The 20594-nt window shown below is 39.8% G+C and overlaps 1 protein-coding gene and 1 gene segment (V, D, J or C); both read right to left on the reverse strand.

Annotated features, from left to right (window-relative positions):
* Nucleotides 1–10287: 10287 nt before the first annotated feature.
* On the reverse strand, nucleotides 10288–11055 carry LOC117069731. The segment is given in 2 exon segments: nucleotides 10288–10711; nucleotides 10815–11055. Coding segments are annotated over 2 exon segments (582 nt in total).
* A 6080-nt stretch (nucleotides 11056–17135) lies between these two features.
* On the reverse strand, nucleotides 17136–19163 carry LOC117069725. Its single transcript, XM_033188180.1, has 2 exons — nucleotides 18875–19163; nucleotides 17136–18771 (listed from the first exon to the last, which is right to left on the reverse strand). The coding sequence occupies exons 1-2, from the start codon at nucleotides 18918–18920 to the stop codon at nucleotides 17882–17884; spliced, it is 936 nt and encodes a 311-aa protein (XP_033044071.1). The 5' UTR covers nucleotides 18921–19163; the 3' UTR covers nucleotides 17136–17881.
* Between the last annotated feature and the right edge of the window lie 1431 nt (nucleotides 19164–20594).

Consider the following 20594-nt stretch of genomic DNA (forward strand, 5'->3'; position numbering starts at 1 on the left):
TTTCATCAGCAGAGGAAGGACCCTATTTGCATGTCTCCCACTATATAGCAAGCTCTGGGATGGGACGCCTGAGGAGAGGGCAGTGTCCAGAGCGGATGAGAGTGTCCTGGAAAACATGGGCGCTAATCCTATCTCTCAGGAAAGTATAAATTCAGATTATGTGATTGTGCCTTGATAATCATTTAACAATCATCATCTTATTTTACTTTTACATATTTGCAGAATATATTAATTGAAGTGTCGGTGTTACACTTTAAAGAAGATAAATTACATACGGAGCAGAGCAGTTGTGCAATGTGTCCAATATCACACATCTGGACAGAGTAGCCCTATTATCTGTGCCTGTGCCTCTAAACACTGGAGGAGTCGGCTCCCCTGAGACAGCTCCAGGGCGATGTGGGACATGCTTAGTGAGGTTTTCAGGATGTCCTGCCTGTCATAACAACTTTATGTGATTTTGCTTCTCTAACTTTTGAGGTGGGGCCTGGTGGTTGTAGCATGGGGGTGGATTTATAATTAATGGTTAGCACCATCCCCTTGCTATGATAGTAAATGAGTTTGCATGAGCTTTGGTTGTTTAACAGTGTGGAGCAGCTCCACCCTCACCCTTCTTTGCTCCTGCTCACACCATATAAAGTGGCTGCTCCCCTTTCGCCTTTCACTGTCATTGTAAATTTCCTGGGGCCTCTCCAGAAGCGGAACAGATTTATCATCAGGCTTCCTGTACAGCCGGCAGAATCATGAGTACATTAAACCTATTTTCTATATGAATTACTCAGTTGCAGGTATTTATTTCTAGCAATGTGAGAACACACAAGTAAACTGGACATCTCCCTCATTTCACCAGGGTCCCCTGCAGCCTGCAACATCCCAGCTAAGGAGGGGGATGGTCCAATCTCCATCACTGATACCATCGAGGTGCTGCCTCAGGCCCAGATGGTTTGTGATGGATGTCAGTTTACTAATGTTGAGTTCTGCGAGTATAATGCCCTCCTCCCCCATGCCTCAGAGATGAAGAAGCCATCCTGTGATCAACTCTCTCTACTTCTGTCTGAACCTATTTCTAAGTGTCAGCAATTCCGCAGTGGTGGAATCCCACATCGTGGTGTGCTTCCTTATTTCAGGTGGGGAAACGTCTTCGGGGGCTAGTCTCTGCTGGTGCATTTGGCCCATTTTTACCTTAGTGGTCGCCAGCAGATGTGTAGAGAGGACAGGAACTCCTATGGACTTCGCCCAATCTTCATCCTCTTCCCCTAGAGCTCTTCATGGGAACTGGGTCTTAGGGTCCCATGACAATTTAGTCATCATAGCCCTAACTAATTCGCGTATGGTCAGAAATCCTTCAAATGTGCTGCTCAACAAGCCGCAGTCCCCAAATCTCCATTCAGCTTCCACAGGCAGGACAGAAAGGTCTCTGATTAGTCTGAGCTGGTCTGGCATGTTTTTCTAGGAGTAGCTCTTCTTATGACTGACACACTGTAGCCTACACGGTGAGGTCTGTCTCAGTGGCTGCTCAGAGTGGAGTCAGGAGGAACCAGCCACCTGAAAATGCAACATCTTGGGCATCTGACTTTCACTTTGTAAGATGCACCCACTGAAGCTGTTCTTCCAGGACTTTTGGTATTTTGGTAGGATCGCCATACTCACACACTGGGCCCCGTCCATCATGGATAGCAGCTGTTGGGCCCTACATAGAAATTAACAGCCTGCACAGGGTTTCTGCAGGGGTCTCCTCTTTTCAGATTCCATTCTCTGGGTGATCATGTGATATTTTTGATGTTTTTCCAGGTTCACTGGGTGTCAGGCCAGACCAATATTGACTTCTATAGAACTAGCATCATGTACAACAGGCCAAGGAAATAAACCCAGATCAGTAAACAAGACATAGAGTTTACTGAGGACTTTCCTACAGTGTGGCTCAGAAACAGCAGGCTGGACAAGAAAACGACAACCATTTGACACAAAGTATGCAGCTTATGTTGTAATTTTTACTTAACACCCTCCACCTAGCGACTTCCATTTAACCCAAAACAAAGAGCCTCAATCACCTGTTAATCCTGTGTTCCATGGGATATGCCAGGGATTTGGATGTTATTCATACATAAAAAAATGAGTCTCTGGGTACTCCACTCCTCGATTCCTTAGCGTGAAACTTGAAACGTACATTTCCTTTTTCTTTTCTGATTATTCTGGCTAGGACTTTCAGTAATATGTCGAATAGGAGTGGTGAAAGTGTGCATTCTTGTTCACGTTCTTCAGGAATATTTTTGCAACTTTTTCTCATTCTGTATGATGTTGTTTTGCTGTATGTGGCTTTTTTTCCCAGTTAAATTCATTCATTTATTCACTTCCAAGTCCAGCATATTGAATAAATCGGTTTCAGAGGATTTTTACAAAATTTAAGAAGATCCCTGTTCTATTGATTTCTTTAAGAATTTTTGTTGGTTTTTGTATGTGGCTTTTATGATTTTGAGGTAGGTTTCTCTGATTCTAAATTTGTTGAGGAATTTTTCACGAAGGGATGTTGCATTTTATTGAATGACTTTTTTGCATCCATTGATACAGTCTTATGTTTTTTGTTTTTAATTATGTTATATGTTGAATCATATTTATTGATGTGTCTATTTGAGACAAGCTTTGCATTCCTGGAATAAAACCCAGTTGGTCATGATGTATTATCTTCTTATTGTGCTGTTGTTTTCAGTTAGCTAGTATTTTGTTTACCATTTTGAATCTATGTTCATTAGGGACATCTCCCTGTAGCTTTTTGTTTTTGTAGTTGTACCCTTGCCTGATCTTGGTATCAGGTGATATGAGTTTTTTAGCCCAAGCCGGGAAAGAATCTCTTCTCTTTAATCTTTTGGAATATTTCCAGTAAGAATGGTACATCTGGTAAAATTAGACCTTGAATTTATCTGGTTCTGGGCTTTTGGGGTTGGGAGATTTTCAATTTCTGATTCAAGCTTATTACTCTTATTGGTCTATTTAGGATTTCTTTTCCTTCCTGGTTCATTTGGGGAGGTTGAATATTTCCAGAAACTTACTGATTTCCTCTAGATTTTCTAGTTTGTGACCATAGAGATATTCAGTATGTTTTGACAATCTTTGGTATTTCTGTGGAGTCAGTTGTATCATTTCTGCTTGTGCTTACTAGAATCTTCTTTTTTTTTTTTTTTTTTGGTTGACCTCGTTAGTTCGTTAGTGCTCTACCAATTGTGTTCATCTTTTAAAATAATCACATTTTGTTTTGTTGATTCCTTATGTTTTGCTTTTTCGTTTCAATCTTTTTCAATTCTGCTATGATCTTTACTTACTTTCTTCTTCTAGCTCTGTGGTTGGTTTGTTCTAATTTACCTAGTTCCTTGAAGTAAATCAATAGATTGCTAGTTTGCAATCTTTCTGTTTTTTACTAGACATTTACAACTATAAGCTTCTCTCTTAGTGTTGCTCTTGCTGTATCTCAGGGGGTTTGGTATGCTGTGTCTTCATTTTTCTTTGTATTTTAAAAAATTAATATCTTAATTTTATTGGTGAGCCAATGATTGGTCAAAATTGTGATGTTAATTGCTTCATATTTTTATAGTTTCAACAGTTTTTTTTGCAATTGATTTTTAGATTTATTCTATTACTATGCAATAAAGAACTAACATCTAGAATCTAACCAGAACGCAAACAACTCAGCAACAACAACAAATAAATAAATTACACCATTAAAATGTGGGCAAAAGACATCAACAGACATTTTGTGAAGAAGATATTCAAATGGCCAAAAAGCACATGGAAATAAAAAGCTGAACAACACTAATAATCAGATAAATGAAAACAACTTTACATCAGTCAAAGTGCCTATTATTATGAAGTCAAAAAATTATAGATATGGATGAGAATTCAGAGAAAACACATTTACATACTATTGTTGATAATGTAAATTTGTGCAACCTATGCACTAATGTGCCCCACATAATTATTTAAAACTGTACCCCACATAATTATTTAAAAGCTTAAAAAGGAAAAAAATTGTAAAGGTTTCTCAACTAAAAATAGATCTATTCAAACAGCAATCCCACTCCATGATATGTACCCCAGAAAATAAATCGTGTCAAAAAATGCCTGCACTCACATGTTCATTGCACCATTATTTACAATAACAAAGATATAGAGTTAACCTAAGTGCCTAGTAATGGATAATTGGATAAGGAGAATGTGGAATATATACATGATGAAAAATAATGTCATCATAAAAAGCATGAAATTGTATCTCTGACAGCAATATGGATGGAACTGGAGGTCATTGTCTTAAGTCTAACAACTCATAAACAGAAAGCCAAATATGTCTTTTTCTCACTTATCAGTAGCAGCTACATAATGGGTATACACAGGCACAGAGAGTAGAATAATAGACATGGGAGGCTCATAAGACTTGAGAATGAGATCGATAATCACTTAATGGTTTCAAGGTACTATAACTGGTGAGCTTACTTTAAAAACTCAGACTTCATCACTATGAAATATATTTATGTAACAAAAATGTACCCCACATAATTATTAAAAACTGAAAAAGGCAAAAAACACACACAAAATGGGATATTTCAAAAAGATGAAGGAGGCAACTTGAAGAAGCTGCCAATTTCCAAAGAGCTAGAAAAATTTGAATAATATAATAAATAACATGGAATTAGATTTTGACTAAAGTATTAAATATTTATAAAAACATACTGTTATTAATAAATGAATAGGTAAAATATATGAGAGAAGAAGAATGTTTATCTAAAAGAGTATAATTATACAAAATTTTGTTGATATTTCTTCATTCAAAGAGTGGGAGTTTAACCTGCATCTGTGGATTATGGCATCAGCTTTGGCACATGAGAAAAATTCTTGCTCCCTTTAAACTTCAGAAATTTTAGATATAATACCAAAACATGATAGAAAAAGTAGAGAATTTCACGGGGTCAACATTTTGTTAAATTATGCGAAAAACACTCTGATGTAGTAGTGTAGAGACAAGTCTCAGAGCCAGTAATTCTTTGCCAAGGCCAATGCAGAGAAGAGTATTCCTAGGTTGTCTTCCTAGCTTTTTTGTAGTTTGAAGTCTTAGTTAAAGCTATAATCCATTTTAATTTTCTTTTCATATGGTGATAGTTAGGAGTCAAGTTCCCATCTTCTGCCCATGGCTAGCAGGTTATCCCAGCACCATGTATTGACTGGGTTGTCCTTTCCCCATTGCTGTTTATTTTTTTCAGTGTTGTCAAAAAACAGATGGTTGTACGTGTACAGCTTTATTTCTGAGTTTTCTATTCTATTTCATGGGTCTATGTGTTTATTCTCGTACCAGTAGCAAACAGTTTTTGTTAGTGTGGCTTTATAGTAGAGTTTAAAGTCAAATAATGTGATGTCTCTGGCACTGTTCTTTTGGCTGAGGATTACTTTGGCTGTTTTGGTTCTTTTTTGGTTACATAAAAATTTTAGAATACTTTTCTTATATTTCTTGAAGAATAAAACCGGTATTTTGATAGTAATAACATTGAATCTGTAAAAACTGAAGGATAATATTGCCATTTTTGCATGTTATTTCTTTCATACCATGAACATGGAATTTTTTTTTCAATTTATTTGTTTCCTTTCTGATTTCTTTCTGCAGTATTTTGCAGTTCTTGTAAAGATCTTTCACCTCCTTGGTTAGCTTTATTCCTAGGTATTTCTTTTTTTTTTTTTTGTAGATGTTGTAAGTGGGATTGTGTCATTTATTTTTCTCTCTGTCTGGATGTCGTTGGTGTACAAAAAAACTACTGATTTTTGTATATTTTTTCTGCATCCTGAAACAATACTAAAGTTGTTTATCAATTCTAGGATTCTTTTGGCAGAGTCTACAGAATTTTCTATGCATAGGATCCTATCAACAGCAAAAAGAGACATTTTGAATTCTAATTTACCTGTGTGGATGCCTTTTATTTCTTTCTCTTGTCTGATTTCTGTGGCTAGAACATCCAGTACATGTTGAATAGGAGTGGTGAGAGTGGGTATTCTTGTTTTGTTCCAGTTATGAAGGGGAATATTTTGAGCTTTCGTTGATTCAGTATGATGTTAGCTGTGGGTTTGTCACACGTGGCTCTTATCATTTTAAGGTAAGTTTCTTTGATGTCTAGTCTCTTGAGGGTTTTTATCATGAAGAATGTTGAATCTTATCAAAAGTTTCTCTGGTAATCATATAGTTTTTGATAATCATATAGTTTTTATATGAGATAATCATATAGTTTTTGCTTTTGATTGTGCTTATGTGGTGAATCACCTTCATTGATTTGTGTATGTTGAACTAGCCTTGCATGAAAGGAGTAAAATCTACTTGATCATAAAGTAATAACTTTTTTTTTTTTTTTGAGACGGAGTCTCGCTCTGTGGCCCAGGCTGGAGTGCAGTGGCCAGATCTCAGCTCACTGCAAGCTCCGCCTCCCGGGTTCACGCCATTCTCCTGCCTCAGCCTCCCGAGTAGCTGGGACTACAGGCGCCCGCCACCTCGCCCGGCTAGTTTTTTTTTTTGTATTTTTAGTAGAGACGGGGTTTCACCATGTTAGCCAGGATGGTCTCGATCTCCTGACCTCGTGATCCGCCCGTCTCGGCCTCCCAAAGTGCTGGGATTACAGGCTTGAGCCACCGCGCCCGGCCAATGTAATAACTTTTTAATGTGCTGCTATATTCAATTTGCTAGTATTTTCTTGAAGATTTTTAGGTCTATCATCAGGAATATTGCTCTAAGATTTTCCTCTTTGGTGTCTCTGCCAGATTTTGTGTTCCAAGAATACACAATGAGGAAAAGGTCATCTTTTTAACAAATGGGGTAAAAACTGGGCATCCATATGCAGAAAAAATGAGACCTTATCTCATATCATATACAAAAATCACCTAAAAATGTACTCAAGTCTTGAATATAATATGATATCTAAAATTGTAAAGTCATAGAAGAAAATAGAGAAAAAAGAAGCTTCCTGGAATTCATCTGGAAAATGATTTATTTGGATTTGACACCAAAATCACAGACAAATAAATTATTTAAAACTGTATATTTGACAAAGGGATCTATCTAAATGTGTAAAGAACCCATACAACAGCAAAAAGTAACCTGATTTTTAAGAGGGCAAAATTGTGGACAGACATTGTATTCGGGGAGGACATACACATGGCCAGCAGGACATGGAGAGGTGCTCCACGTGACTAACCATCAGGGGAATCCACATCAAAACCACGATGAGATATCACCTCACATTAGTTACCATGACTATTATCACAAAGAAAAAAGATAACAAAATGCCAACAGTTGGCTGCTGAAAAGGGAATTCTTCAGTGGAGTGATAGTAGAGGTTATTTTATAAATTGAAAGTAAAACTATTATGTGATCTGGGGATCCCACTTCTGGCTGTGTATTCAAAGGAAATAAAATCAGTAAGCAAAATATGTTTATTACCAGATTATTCATAATGGCCTAGAATTTTTTAAAGTTAATGACCATAGGTAAATAGGTGTATAAAGGAAATGTATATACATACAATGGACTATTACATGTCCTCTAAAAATAAGGAAATCACAACATTTCCAACAATATGGATAGGCCTGGAGAACATTATGCTAATTGGAACAAGCCAGACAGAGAAAGACAAATGCTGCATTATCTAATTTATATGTGGAATCTAAAATATTCAAATTCTTAGAAGCAGAGAGTAGAAAAGTGGTTCCCAGGGCTGGGAGGAGGGGAAGTAGAGTGATGCTTGTCAAGGGCATAAATTTTCAGTTGTGCAGGTTGAATGGGTTCAGGAGTTCTAATGTAAAGCAACAGGACTATAGCTATCAACACTGTATTGCAAACTTGATCTCTGGTAAAGGGACAGATCTCAGATGTTCCCACTGGACACACACACAATAAATTAAAGGAAGAAAAATGGCAACTGTGAGGTAATAGACATTCCAACTCCTTTGTCATAGTGAAAATTTCTCAGTTTATACCAAAATATCAAGTGGTGCACCTCAAATATATACCATTTCATTTTCAATTATAGTTCCATGAAGCTGAACAAATTAAGCTTATATTTATGATGAAGAAATGCATATTTCCACATATTTTCTCAAGAAAAATGAGAAAAGATAAATAGAAAAAATATTTACAGTAGCTTCGTTTATGATGTTAATAAACCAGAAACAAATAAAAAGTGCATCGACAGGAAAATGGATCAGCTTATTGTCATTTATTGCTAAATGGAGTGACTCAAGTATAAAATTTCTCTCTCTCTCTCTGTCTCTCTCCCCCTCTCTCTTTCTCCATGTATATCAAAGCTTTGAGATTATATATCAGAGGTAGTCTGTTAAGTGAATAAATGAAAATATACAGATGCAATTTTACATATGAAAGAGCATAAATAAACATCAAAAATAACAAAAGTAGCCCCTTACCAGATAAGGGGTCTATAATGTTTGAATCCATTTATATGAAAATCAAAACATTAACAATTAATCTACAGTGGCAGAAATCAAAACATTGTGCTAAATGTGGGAGCTGACTGGAAGCACAGAGAAGGCCACTTGTGCTGGGGGATGGGCCTCCTCTTCATCCGACCTTGGCTGTTGGGGACAAGTGTATTTGCATTTGCCAGAAATCCTGTAATGGTACATTGCAAATCTATGCATTATTACTTATATTGAAATTACATCTCATGAAAATAAAAAATTAAAAAACGTTGTATAAGAAATAGTTTAAAATTCAGTAAATAACGCAAATAATAAAATCATACTGAAAATGTGAACAATATAATATGAATTAATAAAATATACTCAACAATACCTGCTAGAATTAAATCCTTGAAATTAGAAAGATAAGGGTGACATCTGACAAGTTAATAAACACGTGTTTCATAGAGAAAACAAATGGGTCAAAACTATGTGGAACATGTATTTTGTTATTATCAAAAGTCGTTAAATAATTGAGATAACATTTTAACCTGTCTTATTAGTATTAATTACAAATATCATGTGTAAAATAATAACTGAGAACAACCTTTAGGGAAATAAGGATATTTGAGAGCACACGTACTAAGTTCAACATAGTCTCATTGTTTCTCCAGATATTACTGCTGAAATTTCCAATTTTATCCTGGATTTCTAATAGAATCTGTATGGGCCCTTGGAAAAATTAATTTTCAGAAACGACTTAGAAAACCAATCTGTAATATGGAGATATTAGTATCTCATTTCATAAAGAAATTTAAACTGTGTGATACATGTAAAGTCCTCAAAAGAAACCTTAGGACGTGGGAAAGGACTTATTCATAGAAGCTTGTGATGTGTATTGCTAAAATCATTACCTTGATTTTTTGGGGGGGGGAATTAAAACAAAGCGTGATGAGTTAAAATGTGATGTTGCTTGTTTGGTACAACAAGGGGGTGAGGATAAGGAATAGCCCTGTGATCCCGAGGAGATGGCCTAATCCAAGGAGAGGGAGGCTCCGGGTCGTGTGGACTCACACGAGGTGCTTTCATGGAGCGGGTCTCAGAAGCCTGCAGGAGGCAGGCGTGTGCATGGGTTTCTCAGGACAATCCAATCAGACCTGGATAGGCGAAAAAAGATCATGACCTAGGATGGATTAAATAATTGTCTTGAAAATTGATAAATTACGGTTGTATATATTTATGAGGTACAAAGCAATGTTGTGATATATTAATACAATATGGAATAATTAAATATAACTAGCATATTAATCAACTCAAAATATTTTCATTTTTGCGTCAAGGCCATTTGAAATTTATCTTAGCTATTTTGAAATGACCAATATACTATGTTTAAGTAAAGAAATAGATATTAATTAATTTAAACAATATAAAATTTTTGAAATCAATTATGCGTTACTCCAATAACTTATATTAGGTTCATCAATAAGTTTGATCGTTTAGGACATATTTTAAAAATTATTTTATTATAATGTTAAATATAAATCACTATACATTTATGCACAGGTTGGTGGCATTTAGGCCTATGTCTACAGGTGTAAATTTATGTTCCCATAGCTATGTAGTTGCTGACAGCAATAGATGTTAATGAAACTCTGGAAGAATAACTGAAAATGAAAGTAAATAGTTTTTAAAAATAGCGCTACATAAAAAGTTTAAAATTATTAAAACTTAAATATCAATGATAACAAATACATGCTAATAACAGTATAAAGATATAACAACCTGTAAGACTCCAGGGTTCTGAAAACAAACCTGACTTCTCCAGTTGAGGAGAAAGGAAACCTCGCCCTGCACCTGCTCCTGGGACCTGCACGTCCTCAGTGAGTCCCGAGCGCCCCCTGGTGGCCCCGCGCGCCCCTGCAGGGAGGTTTGCGTCTGGGCTCGCACTGACCTCGCCTCACTGTGTCTCTAGCACAGTAATACACGGCCGTGTCCTCCGTTTTCAGGCTGTTCATTTGCAGATAGGCTGTGTTCTTTGAATCGTCTCTGGAGATGGTGAACCTACCTTCCACCGACGCAGCGTAGTATGTCGCGTAATTGTTAGATTTGCTTCTAATACGTCCAACCCACTCCAGTCCTTTCCCAGAAGCCTGGCGGACCCAGTGCATAGCAGAACTACTGAAGGTGAATCCAGAGGTTGCACAGGAGAGTCTCAGGGACCCCCCAGGCTGGACCAGGCCTCCCCCAGACTCCACCAGCTGCACCTCACACTGGGCACCTGCAAACACAGAGACATCCTAATCAGAAACTGCCTCACATAGCCACTGTTCCTCTCACTCGTGTCCCCTCACACTCAACATCTCTATTTCTCCATGAATTACCTTTTAAAATAGCAACAAGGAAAACCCAGCTCAGCAAAAACTCCATGGTGAGTCTCCTGTGTTCAGTGCTGATCACCAAGTGGAGACGGCTGGGAATCCCAAGGCTGGGTCTCCTCTCCCAGAGCTGCAGGGTCAGGGCTGGGCTGCTTTTCATCAGCCAAAAGGGGGGTCTTATTTGCATGTCTCCTACTATAAAGCAAGCTCAGGGGTGTGACGCCTCAGGAGAGGGCTGTGCACAGAGTAGATGAGGGTGTCCTGGGGGAGATTGGTAGTAATCCTATCATTCAGGAAAATATAGTTTCATAATATGTGATTGTGCCTTGATATTCATTTAGCAGTCATCATCTAATTTCATTTTTACATACTTGCACACTGTATTTCCCCTCATATATTTCTGAAGTCCCTTGGCTTGTCTGTTTGAGTGATGTCTCTTTCCTCTGTGAAGGGTATAATGTCATTGTTCACAGGTGCAGTCCTGGATGTACACGCAGTTTCCATGGAAACGCTGTCATTTGGCAGTGTTGCCTTTGACAGCCGAATTACCTGATTGTTCTACTTGATTGTTTGTGTCTCTTCACATAACACCTGGATGTTACACTGTGCTCATTTCTGACCTGATGACACTGTTTTGTAACATAAATCGTTCAACAATCTGGTGCAATTAAATTTGGGCTTCTTTCTAGGGACCATTTTTAAGGATTGTTCTGACCCCAAAATGTTATTGATTTTATTCAAGAGATGGAGTCTAGCTATGTTTTCAGGCTGGACTTGAAACCCTGGGCTCAAATGATCCTCTCACCTCAAACTCCCAAGTAAATTGAACTGCAGGCAGTGCCACAGTGCCCAGCTGGTAATTCTTAAATTATAGGTTTTCTTATTCTCTCTGTTAAAATGAGTGGACTATTGATTTCTTTTTTTTTTTTTTTTTTTTTTTGAGACGGCGTCTCGCTCTGTCGCCCAGGCTGGAGCGCAGTGGCCGGATCTCAGCTCACTGCAAGCTCCGCCTCCCGGGTTTACGCCATTCTCCTGCCTCAGCCTCCCGAGTAGCTGGGACTACAGGCGCCCGCCACCTCGCCGGGCTAGTTTTTTGTATTTTTTAGTAGAGACGGGGTTTCACCGTGTTCGCCAGGATGGTCTCGATCTCCTGACCTCGTGATCCGCCCGTCTCGGCCTCCCAAAGTGCTGGGATTACAGGCTTGAGCCACCGCGCCCGGCCGACTATTGATTTCTATATTGCTCTCCTGGAGCTGTCAGATTTCTATTAATTACTTACCATGAAAACCGCTAACATTTTAGATGAACTTTAGGGTTGAAATTATTCTCATTCAACTGCAAATCAAGTTGCGCCGTTTAGAGAGAACTTCGTTTCACTGTTTTTATGCCCTGCCTCTATCACTAGAAAAACATGCCAGTCTCTACATTGGTGCAGAAGAAAGGGTTTAGGTATCTCAGAGGGACATTCCTGCTTTAAGTACAGAAAACTGGGCATGGGAGTGGTGGACTCCTATGATCTTATTGTGCTTCTCTCAGGAAGCTCCCCAGAACCTCCGCCCTACAAGTGAGCTGGGGTGAGAATAATCAGGGTCTACCTGTTCTTGGCCTGTAACACATGACATGGAAACCATGTCTCACGAGTGAGGCTGGGAGGAGAAAGGCATCCATCGAATCACAGACTGGAATTTAGTCTCCACCATAAAGACCTGACACCATGACGTCAACTGAGATCTGGGGGAGAGGGAAGCACCACCTTCTTGTCAGTCAAGCCCAGGGTCAAGCTTCTGTCATCCTGAGATGTAAAAAAGAGGGTAATGCTCTTGTCTCAAGTATTCTGCATCCTCACTGCACTTGCTGAGACTCTTTGAACTGCTGTGAGAGAATACCATGGACTGGGTGGCCCGGAAGTAACAGAAACGTATTTGTCCTAATTTTCAAGGCTGAGAAGTTCAAGATCAAGATGCCTTAGAGATTCGTATCTGGTGAAGTCTCAATTCTTTATTTATAGATGGCCACCTTCCTACCATGACCACACCTGGTGAGGAAAGAGGGAGCTCTCTGGGGTATTTTATCAGTGCACTAATTCCACTAATTGAGATGGAGCCTCAACACCTTTCAAAGGAGACCAAAGAGCCCACCTCCTGCTACTATCACCTTGGAGTTGAGATTCCAACATATGCCTTATGGGGTCATAACCATTCAGTCAATAGGAGCACATTATGTCAATCAATGGATTGCATTTACTGTGTATTCTTAGGATAATTTTCATGATATTACAGGTTGGGTTTCTATAATTTTTACCAGATTAGGTTGTCTCTTTGGAAAGCTTGAAGTTTCTCATGACATCACTCTGGTAATGAGATAACTCTATTCACATTCATGATTGAAGCTTCCTCATTAAGGCTGTAAGCATTTTGAATGTTCTTCTCTTAAATCATTTGCCATGATGGAGCAAACGTGTCCCCCCCATCAGTATGATTTATTCAGAAATGCACTTTTTATATTTTAATATTGCAAATCCACCTTTCCTTTATCTTTCTTTAACATGGTGTCTTTCTGTATATTTTAAAATTTGTAAGTGAATACGTTTAAAATTTAGGGTAATTTTAGATTTTAAGGAAAGCCCCCTGTAGTAGGGTGTGATCTCGTGTACAACTTGCCCTGGTTCCCTCACACTGATCCGCACTCTACCAAGCCTGGGTCTCTCCCCTGCCATCTGTGGGGCTCACTCTCTGAACAGTGTTCTGCTATCCACTGTCTATTCTGTGGTCTCCACACTTCCTGGCCTGTCTGGGATCTCAGCTCCTTTTCCTCAACTTCAAATCTACCTGGTTCCACTTCAGCACTGTGGCCCAGAAACTCTCTTTAGAAAGTATCAGCGTGTGCATTCACCAGAGGGCTTGTTTTGTATATTTTCCCCCTCCCAGCAATCACTGTCTGTGTTAATTGATGTCACACGTCTTAAAATTATGTTTAAGAAATTTCACTGTGTTTTACAGTAATTTCTGGTGGAAAGATACTTCTGGTCTCTGTTGTTAAACCTTCTTTGAAATGATCATCTTGAACATAAATATTAGAGTCAATTTTATAATGTTCACCACGATTTATCTTGGAAAAAAAAATGTATATATATATTCAATTCTAAATTCCAGGAGACATCCCTGTAGACATCCCTTATGAAGTTTATGTATTTACATATTTGATAGACTTAATATTATACCTAATTATAAAAATATTCAGAATATCTATATCTGTCACACAAGAAAGCACAAGTTCTACAATGCCCTAATAGAAAAACTTATTTGTCTTCCTCTGGGTTCTTCCTATGGAAATAGAGGGAGACATCTTAGGACACTGATCCAGGAGTGCCTTCAGAGACCCTGCCCAGAACCTGACCCAGGAGGCATGTGAGGGATTTCCATCTCTGTGACTGACATTCTGTCTCCTTCCCAGGAAAATCTGGGATCTTCCTCCATCCCTCGGGTGGGCTGCTTCACCATTCAGGACACTGAGGGACAGACAGAGGGTGTGGCAGGCCATAGACATCAAAGGTCACAGTGTGGAAGAGGATTGAGATGCTAACCTGCCCCAGTGATAACAGAGATCCCCGTGGGGCAGAGTCCCAGTAAATGATCTAAACCATGTGGGGATCTGTCTGCCTGTCTAAGAGAAGAGTCCACATGGGGACACTGTGTGCCTGTCTGAGAGTGAAGACTCATTCACGAAGGTGTCTACCTAGACTCAGGTTGTGTTTGGGGAAAATATTTCTCACTCAGGAGATAATGAGAAACTTGAGTGATTTGTTTTTGGAAAAGAAAAACAGATCATGTAGAAACCTCATTTAGGAAGAGTCACTGGACAATGTTTGTCAAAACACAGTTCATTTAGAAGGAATTTCCTGTTCATGCCCTTTGCAGGGACGTTGATGAAGCTGGAAACCATCATTCTCAGCAAATTAACACAAGAACAGAAAACCAAGCACTGCATGTTCTCACTCATAAATGGGAGTTAAAGAATGAGAACACATGGACACAGGGAGGGGAACATCACACACTGGGGCCTGTTTGGGGGTGGGGGACTGGGGGAGGGATAGCATTAGGAGAAATACCTAATGTCGATAACAGGTTGATGGGTGCAGCAAACCACCATAGCACATGTATACCTATGTAACAAACCTGCACATTCTTCGCATGTACCCCAGAACTTAAAGTATGATAAAAAAAGGACATTCCTATCTAAGAAGTAAAGTACTGTCTCTTTATAGCCGAAATACTGCCATGACTTGTCCTAGACCACTTACAACATGAATATCGATAAGCTTTATAGATTAATTGGATGCCAAGATAACGGTGCCATTATTTTTCTGATACTTCACTAATACTTTATTATTTGACCAGTCCTCACTTAGAGATCTTCTCCATAAAATGTAATTTGTAATTGAATAAGCATTTCCACCGTGAGACAAACTGTCTTCCTGGTGACTAAATATCCATCTTGATTTTGACACAATGACCATGATATTGACGATTAAGTTGGCAGTCTCAGAAAAAATTGACCCAGGTTCAAGGAGCTAACTGCAGAGTCATATTTATGTCTGTTTTGCTTCAAGATAGGGGGACCTGAGTTATAAACAACATAGTGGGTGGTCTCTGAGGGCTCCATGCTGTGAAGGAAAATAAGACAACACTAGATGGTGGTTAGAGGCTCCCTGGCTAGTTCCTCTCTGCACCTGCTCTTCACTGTGGCTCTGCCTTGGGTGAGTTCTGAGCATCTCCTGCTGGTCCTGTGCTGCCCGTGAAGCCCAGATAAAGGAAGTCTTGGGGATCTGCTTCTGAGATGCCAAGTTGTATGTCTGGTTCCTGGAAAATAGCACAGCAATGGCTGGGAGCTGCATCTTGGATCTCACCCATGTGACCTCGCCTGTGTAGTGAGCCTCCTCAAAGCCCAGAGACGGGATCGGCTGGGTGGCCCTCCCTTCTCAGACGTTACTGGAGGCAACTTTCTGCAAATCTAACTGTAGTTTGACTATATAATTCAGCAATCATGTTTTTTACTAATGTACTTAACTGACTATGTCCACTCAGTGAACCATACATGGCTGTTCATTTATATTTTCCAAATCTGAGCACATTAAAAAAAACAACAAAACCCTGATTAGTTCAGCAAATTATCACATTTGAATCAGGAAACTAAGTGGTAACATTTTCTGTAACCAAACTTAAGAACAAAAAAGTTAAGAAAATGAGGTCACAAAAATAGAATTTGTGTTATTACCCGGAATCTGATGGTGGTAATTTACATAATGGAGCTGCAGTGAGAAAGGCTACCAGGTGACCTCATTGTGAACCTGTCTTTAGAGCTGACAAGCAATCACCAGGAGTGGGGCAGCCCATAATTCCCCCACATAGAAAGACACCCAGCTCAATAAAACTTCATTTGGGGTCTCTGCAGGCTCTGAGGTGTGCAGGAGTGTGCAGGAGCAGCTCCTACCACAAAGTTTGCAGTCAGTCAAGTCTCCACTCTTTCCCTTGGGACATTAGAGGTAGTGTAGATAAGGTCCAGACATGCTCTACTCAAGGTCTCTGCACGTGGGTAAAAAATGCAGGTGTGAAATTCATGTTCTCAATCCATGAAACAATACCCACGAAAATGCAACTCTGTTCAAAGACATCATCCAGAATGAAGACATAATGCAATTGCGATAAATTCGAAAATTACAATTGCTTGTGGACTACACATTTTTTCATATGCCTTCCAATCAATCATGTGAAAATGTGTATTCTGTATAAAAATTCACCGCATGTTGGCTCTGAGAATGCGCCTTCCTCCCTCCACCTACAGGCAGAACAATGCACTTGGATCATGCACCCAGCTGCTGCTCTCTGATGTCCATGAGGTGGCTCATGCTGAATCCCATATCGTGTGCTCCATTCTTAGGAATAGAGTGAGCTCTGCACTCATCTGAGGTGGAGCCATTGCTGGGAGTCATGAGGGTTTCCTGAGGGGCAACTTCGACTTGCGCAAAACTCAGTGATAATCTGGACTTTCTTTGCACAGCACATAAATGTAAGAAAGTTCCAACCAATCCTCCCTCCCTCTCTCCTTCACTCTGGGACAGGCTTCCATCACATGCCATCAGCTTTCCCAGGCTCGTTTACCCTCCATGCATTTTCCCTCAAAAGGGTGGATGCCCTCCTTTGACCAATGCATGCAAACTTAATCGGCTACTGGAGATTTCTGCTCAGAAGATGAATAATAATACACATATTTTAGCAAAATTATTTATAACATGAGTCTGATTCTATTGTCAAATATAAACTATTAATTAATATTAAATTAATATTGCATTAATATTAGTATTAAAATAATCAATATAAAATATTAATCATGGTAATAATCTATTTTGTGTGTCACCTTGACTGGGACATAGTCTCAGTTATTCAATCAAACACTAATATAGGTGTTGCTCTGATGGTATAATACAGGTGTTATTAAAGCCTGTCATCATTTTTCTCTAGGTCAGGAAGATTGTCCTAGATGAACTTGGCCGGTCTGATTTAATCCTAGCAGAAGAGGAGACGATGGAACTCCATGGTGGACAGCAGCTGTAGGACTTCCCAGGAATTCCAGCTTGTCTTTCCTGATGGCCGGCTCCATTGGCTCTGGCTGTGCCTAGCCAGACCTCACAATTGCTGTCATGCAGAGCTCGCAGCACAACAAAGTCATCCTCAGCTCTCCCAAAAATCACAGGTGAGGGGGGAGCTTTATGACAGGGTGAGAAGCACAAGATCATCTCGACATCAGTGTCCCATTTGAGGAAACAACTAGGAGTGTCCACTTGCGTTCCCCAAATGTGTCCATGCATAGAGCACAGCAGGGGCGTCCAGGCAACCAGGAATGAGAAAGGCCCCTCAGCCTGCCAGGTCCTCAGGAGCCACAACGTGAGCCACACCTGAGTTCCAGGTAATGTATCTGAGGCCTGCGGTTTAGACCACAGGAAGCACACCCTCCGTTTTAAGAACAAAGGAGAAAAGGGAAGTGTAAGAATGAAGCCTAGAGAAAAGGAAAATTGATTAGCAGAGAAAGGGCCAAATGGATGAGTTCTGAGTCAAATGTTCAGTTTTAAAGGATGATGGGATTACTGTGAAAACTGTCAGGATTCTAAGGATCCTGGCCCTGGATGGATGAACCTCCCTCTTGGTCCCAATCTGAATCCAAAAGCCTGTTCCAATCAGAGATTCCCATGGAGACATCTGCCCTGAGTCTGATTGGAAAACACTTCCCAGGTTCCCCTGGGCTTCCTCGGGACTCTGATTCTGGTGACCAGGGAGGGTCATTTCTGCACCCAAAGTGACACTCAGCCTTCCATGGTGGTGAGAATGCGTTCTCTTGTCACAAAAGCAAAGAAACATCGGGGAAAAAAGTGTCACATTCAGAGACATTAAGTGTGAGTACAGAATTGTAAATCTGAAAGGTTCTCTGAGGAAACTTGATGATGAGGCAGCCCCAGATGCTGAGAGAAAGTCAGCCTTTAGCACCACCAGCCCCTGCCACAGAGAACAGCCCAGTTCACAGGGCCCAGGACACCCCCTCGTGGTCTCAGGTGCCCTGCAGCGAGGTTTCTGTCTGGGCTCACGCTGACTTCCCCTCACTGTGTCTGTACTACAGTAATATACGGCTGTGTCTTCAGCTCTCAAACTGTTCATTTGCAGATACAGTGAGTTCTTGGCATTGTCTCTGGAGATGGTGAATCGGCCCTTCACGGAGTCTGCGTAGCTTGTGCTACTCCCATCACTATTAATATATGAGACCCACTCCAGCCTCTTCCCTGGAGCCTGGCGGACCCAGTGCATCCAGTAGCTACTGAAGGTGAATCCAGAGGCTGCACAGGAGAGTCTCAGGGACCCCCCAGGCTGTACCAAGCCTCCCCCAGACTCCACCAGCTGCACCTCACACTGGACACCTGCAAACACAGAGACATCCTAATCAGAAACTGCCACACAAATTCATTGCTTATCTCACTCATGTCCATTCACACTCCATATCTCTAGTTTTCCATCAATCACCTTCTAAAATAGCAACAAGGAAAACCCAGCTCAACCCCAACTCCATGGTGAGTTCTCTGTGCAGTCCTGATCAGCAAGCAGAAGCACCTGGGAATCCCGGGGCTGCGGCTCCTCTCCCACATCTGCAGGGTCAGGGTTTGACTGGTTTTCATCAGCAGGGGGAGGGCCCTATTTGCATAACTCCTACTATATAACAAGCTCTGGGATCAGACACCTGAAGACAGAGCAGGACCCAGAGCAGGTGAAAGTGTCCTGAGGAAGATGGGTGACAACAATGGGATTTGAGAAAGTGTGCTTAATATGAAACTGTGCTGTGATAAAAACTTTGCACTGATCACCTTATTTCAGATTTACCTATGTGTGTAAATTATGTTCTGTAGGAGTCGATGTTCTCTATTTACAGATGTCAAGTAAACCCACACATGGATGGGCTCCGTATGTACCTAAGAGATCATGTCTGGGATGAGTGAGTTCTGGTATCTGGGCCTGCGCTTCTCACCACTGGCCCTGACTCCTCCCTTAGCCAACTCCAGGACAGAGCTGGACATGCCTAGCATGGTTTGCAGAAGCCACTGCCTAATCAGAATATGTGTGATTTTGCTGCACTCTCCTGTTCACCTTAAACTGTGGAGAGAACTAGGGTTCAGGCAGATAAATTTTCAGGTATCTCTGACATTTAAAATACTGGTATCTATCTTTCTGTTACTCCTACATTGTCTAATTTTCAACTTGTCTCCACATAATAAATTTTATAATATTCGACTGACAGATTATAAACTTTACATATTTAAAGTGCAAAATTGATAATCATTACATAACTATTACCATGATAAAGAAGGTGGACAAGTGAAATTCCTTCAACTTCTTTTCTGTCCTTCTACTTCCTATTTCTCTTTCCTTATCCTTTCTCCTTCCCTTCTGCCAACATATTCCCAGGCAACTACTAATCTTCTTCTTATTACTTTACATCAGTTTTCATTTTTCAGAATTTTAAAAAATAGAATCATATATACTCTTATTTGTTTGGCTTATTTTACTCAATTTAAATACTTGATAATTTAATCTTCTTATTGTGTATATCGGTCCTTCCTTTATGATGAATGATGGGTACTATTCCAGTAAACAAAGTTACCATAATTTGTTTTTCTATTAGGCAGCTGATCAATATTTGGATTCTTTTATTATTTTTGGTGTTACTAAAAATTTTGTTATTCAGATTTGAAATGTACATAAATGAGAATTTCTTTTTTTTACAGTAACAATAAAATCAACAATAACTGTTAAACAGAGAAAATGGACTTTTGCAAATTGTCTGTAATACTTCGGATCATTGAAATTTTAAGACAATCAACAAACCTGAAATCTAGAGAGAGACAAGTCCTTGTAGGGAGAATCAAAGCTAGGGTGTGAGCTGAACTGAGGCAGAGTTCACCAAATGAAATACAGGCTAGTACAAGATAAAATATACTAATAAACATTGAAGTGCTTTGAGTTGAGTGTGGTAAGCATGTTTTTACCGTGAAATTCTCAGGGAACACATACTGAAGAGCTTTTCTATTCTTTTGAATGCCTTTCCCTTATAATGAGAATAGTCACAAAAAATCTTCCCTTCCCAAAGTGTTTGTCTGTGGTGGATCTGAGCCCACGCTTCTGAAATGCTTCCAGAGCCAAGTCTCTTACACCCACTACAGAACCAAGAAATTACTCAACGGGGCAAACC

The sequence above is a fragment of the Trachypithecus francoisi genome, unplaced genomic scaffold (assembly GCF_009764315.1).
Source record: "Trachypithecus francoisi isolate TF-2019V2 unplaced genomic scaffold, Tfra_2.0 Lachesis_group3, whole genome shotgun sequence".
Taxonomy (NCBI): Eukaryota; Metazoa; Chordata; class Mammalia; order Primates; family Cercopithecidae; genus Trachypithecus; species Trachypithecus francoisi.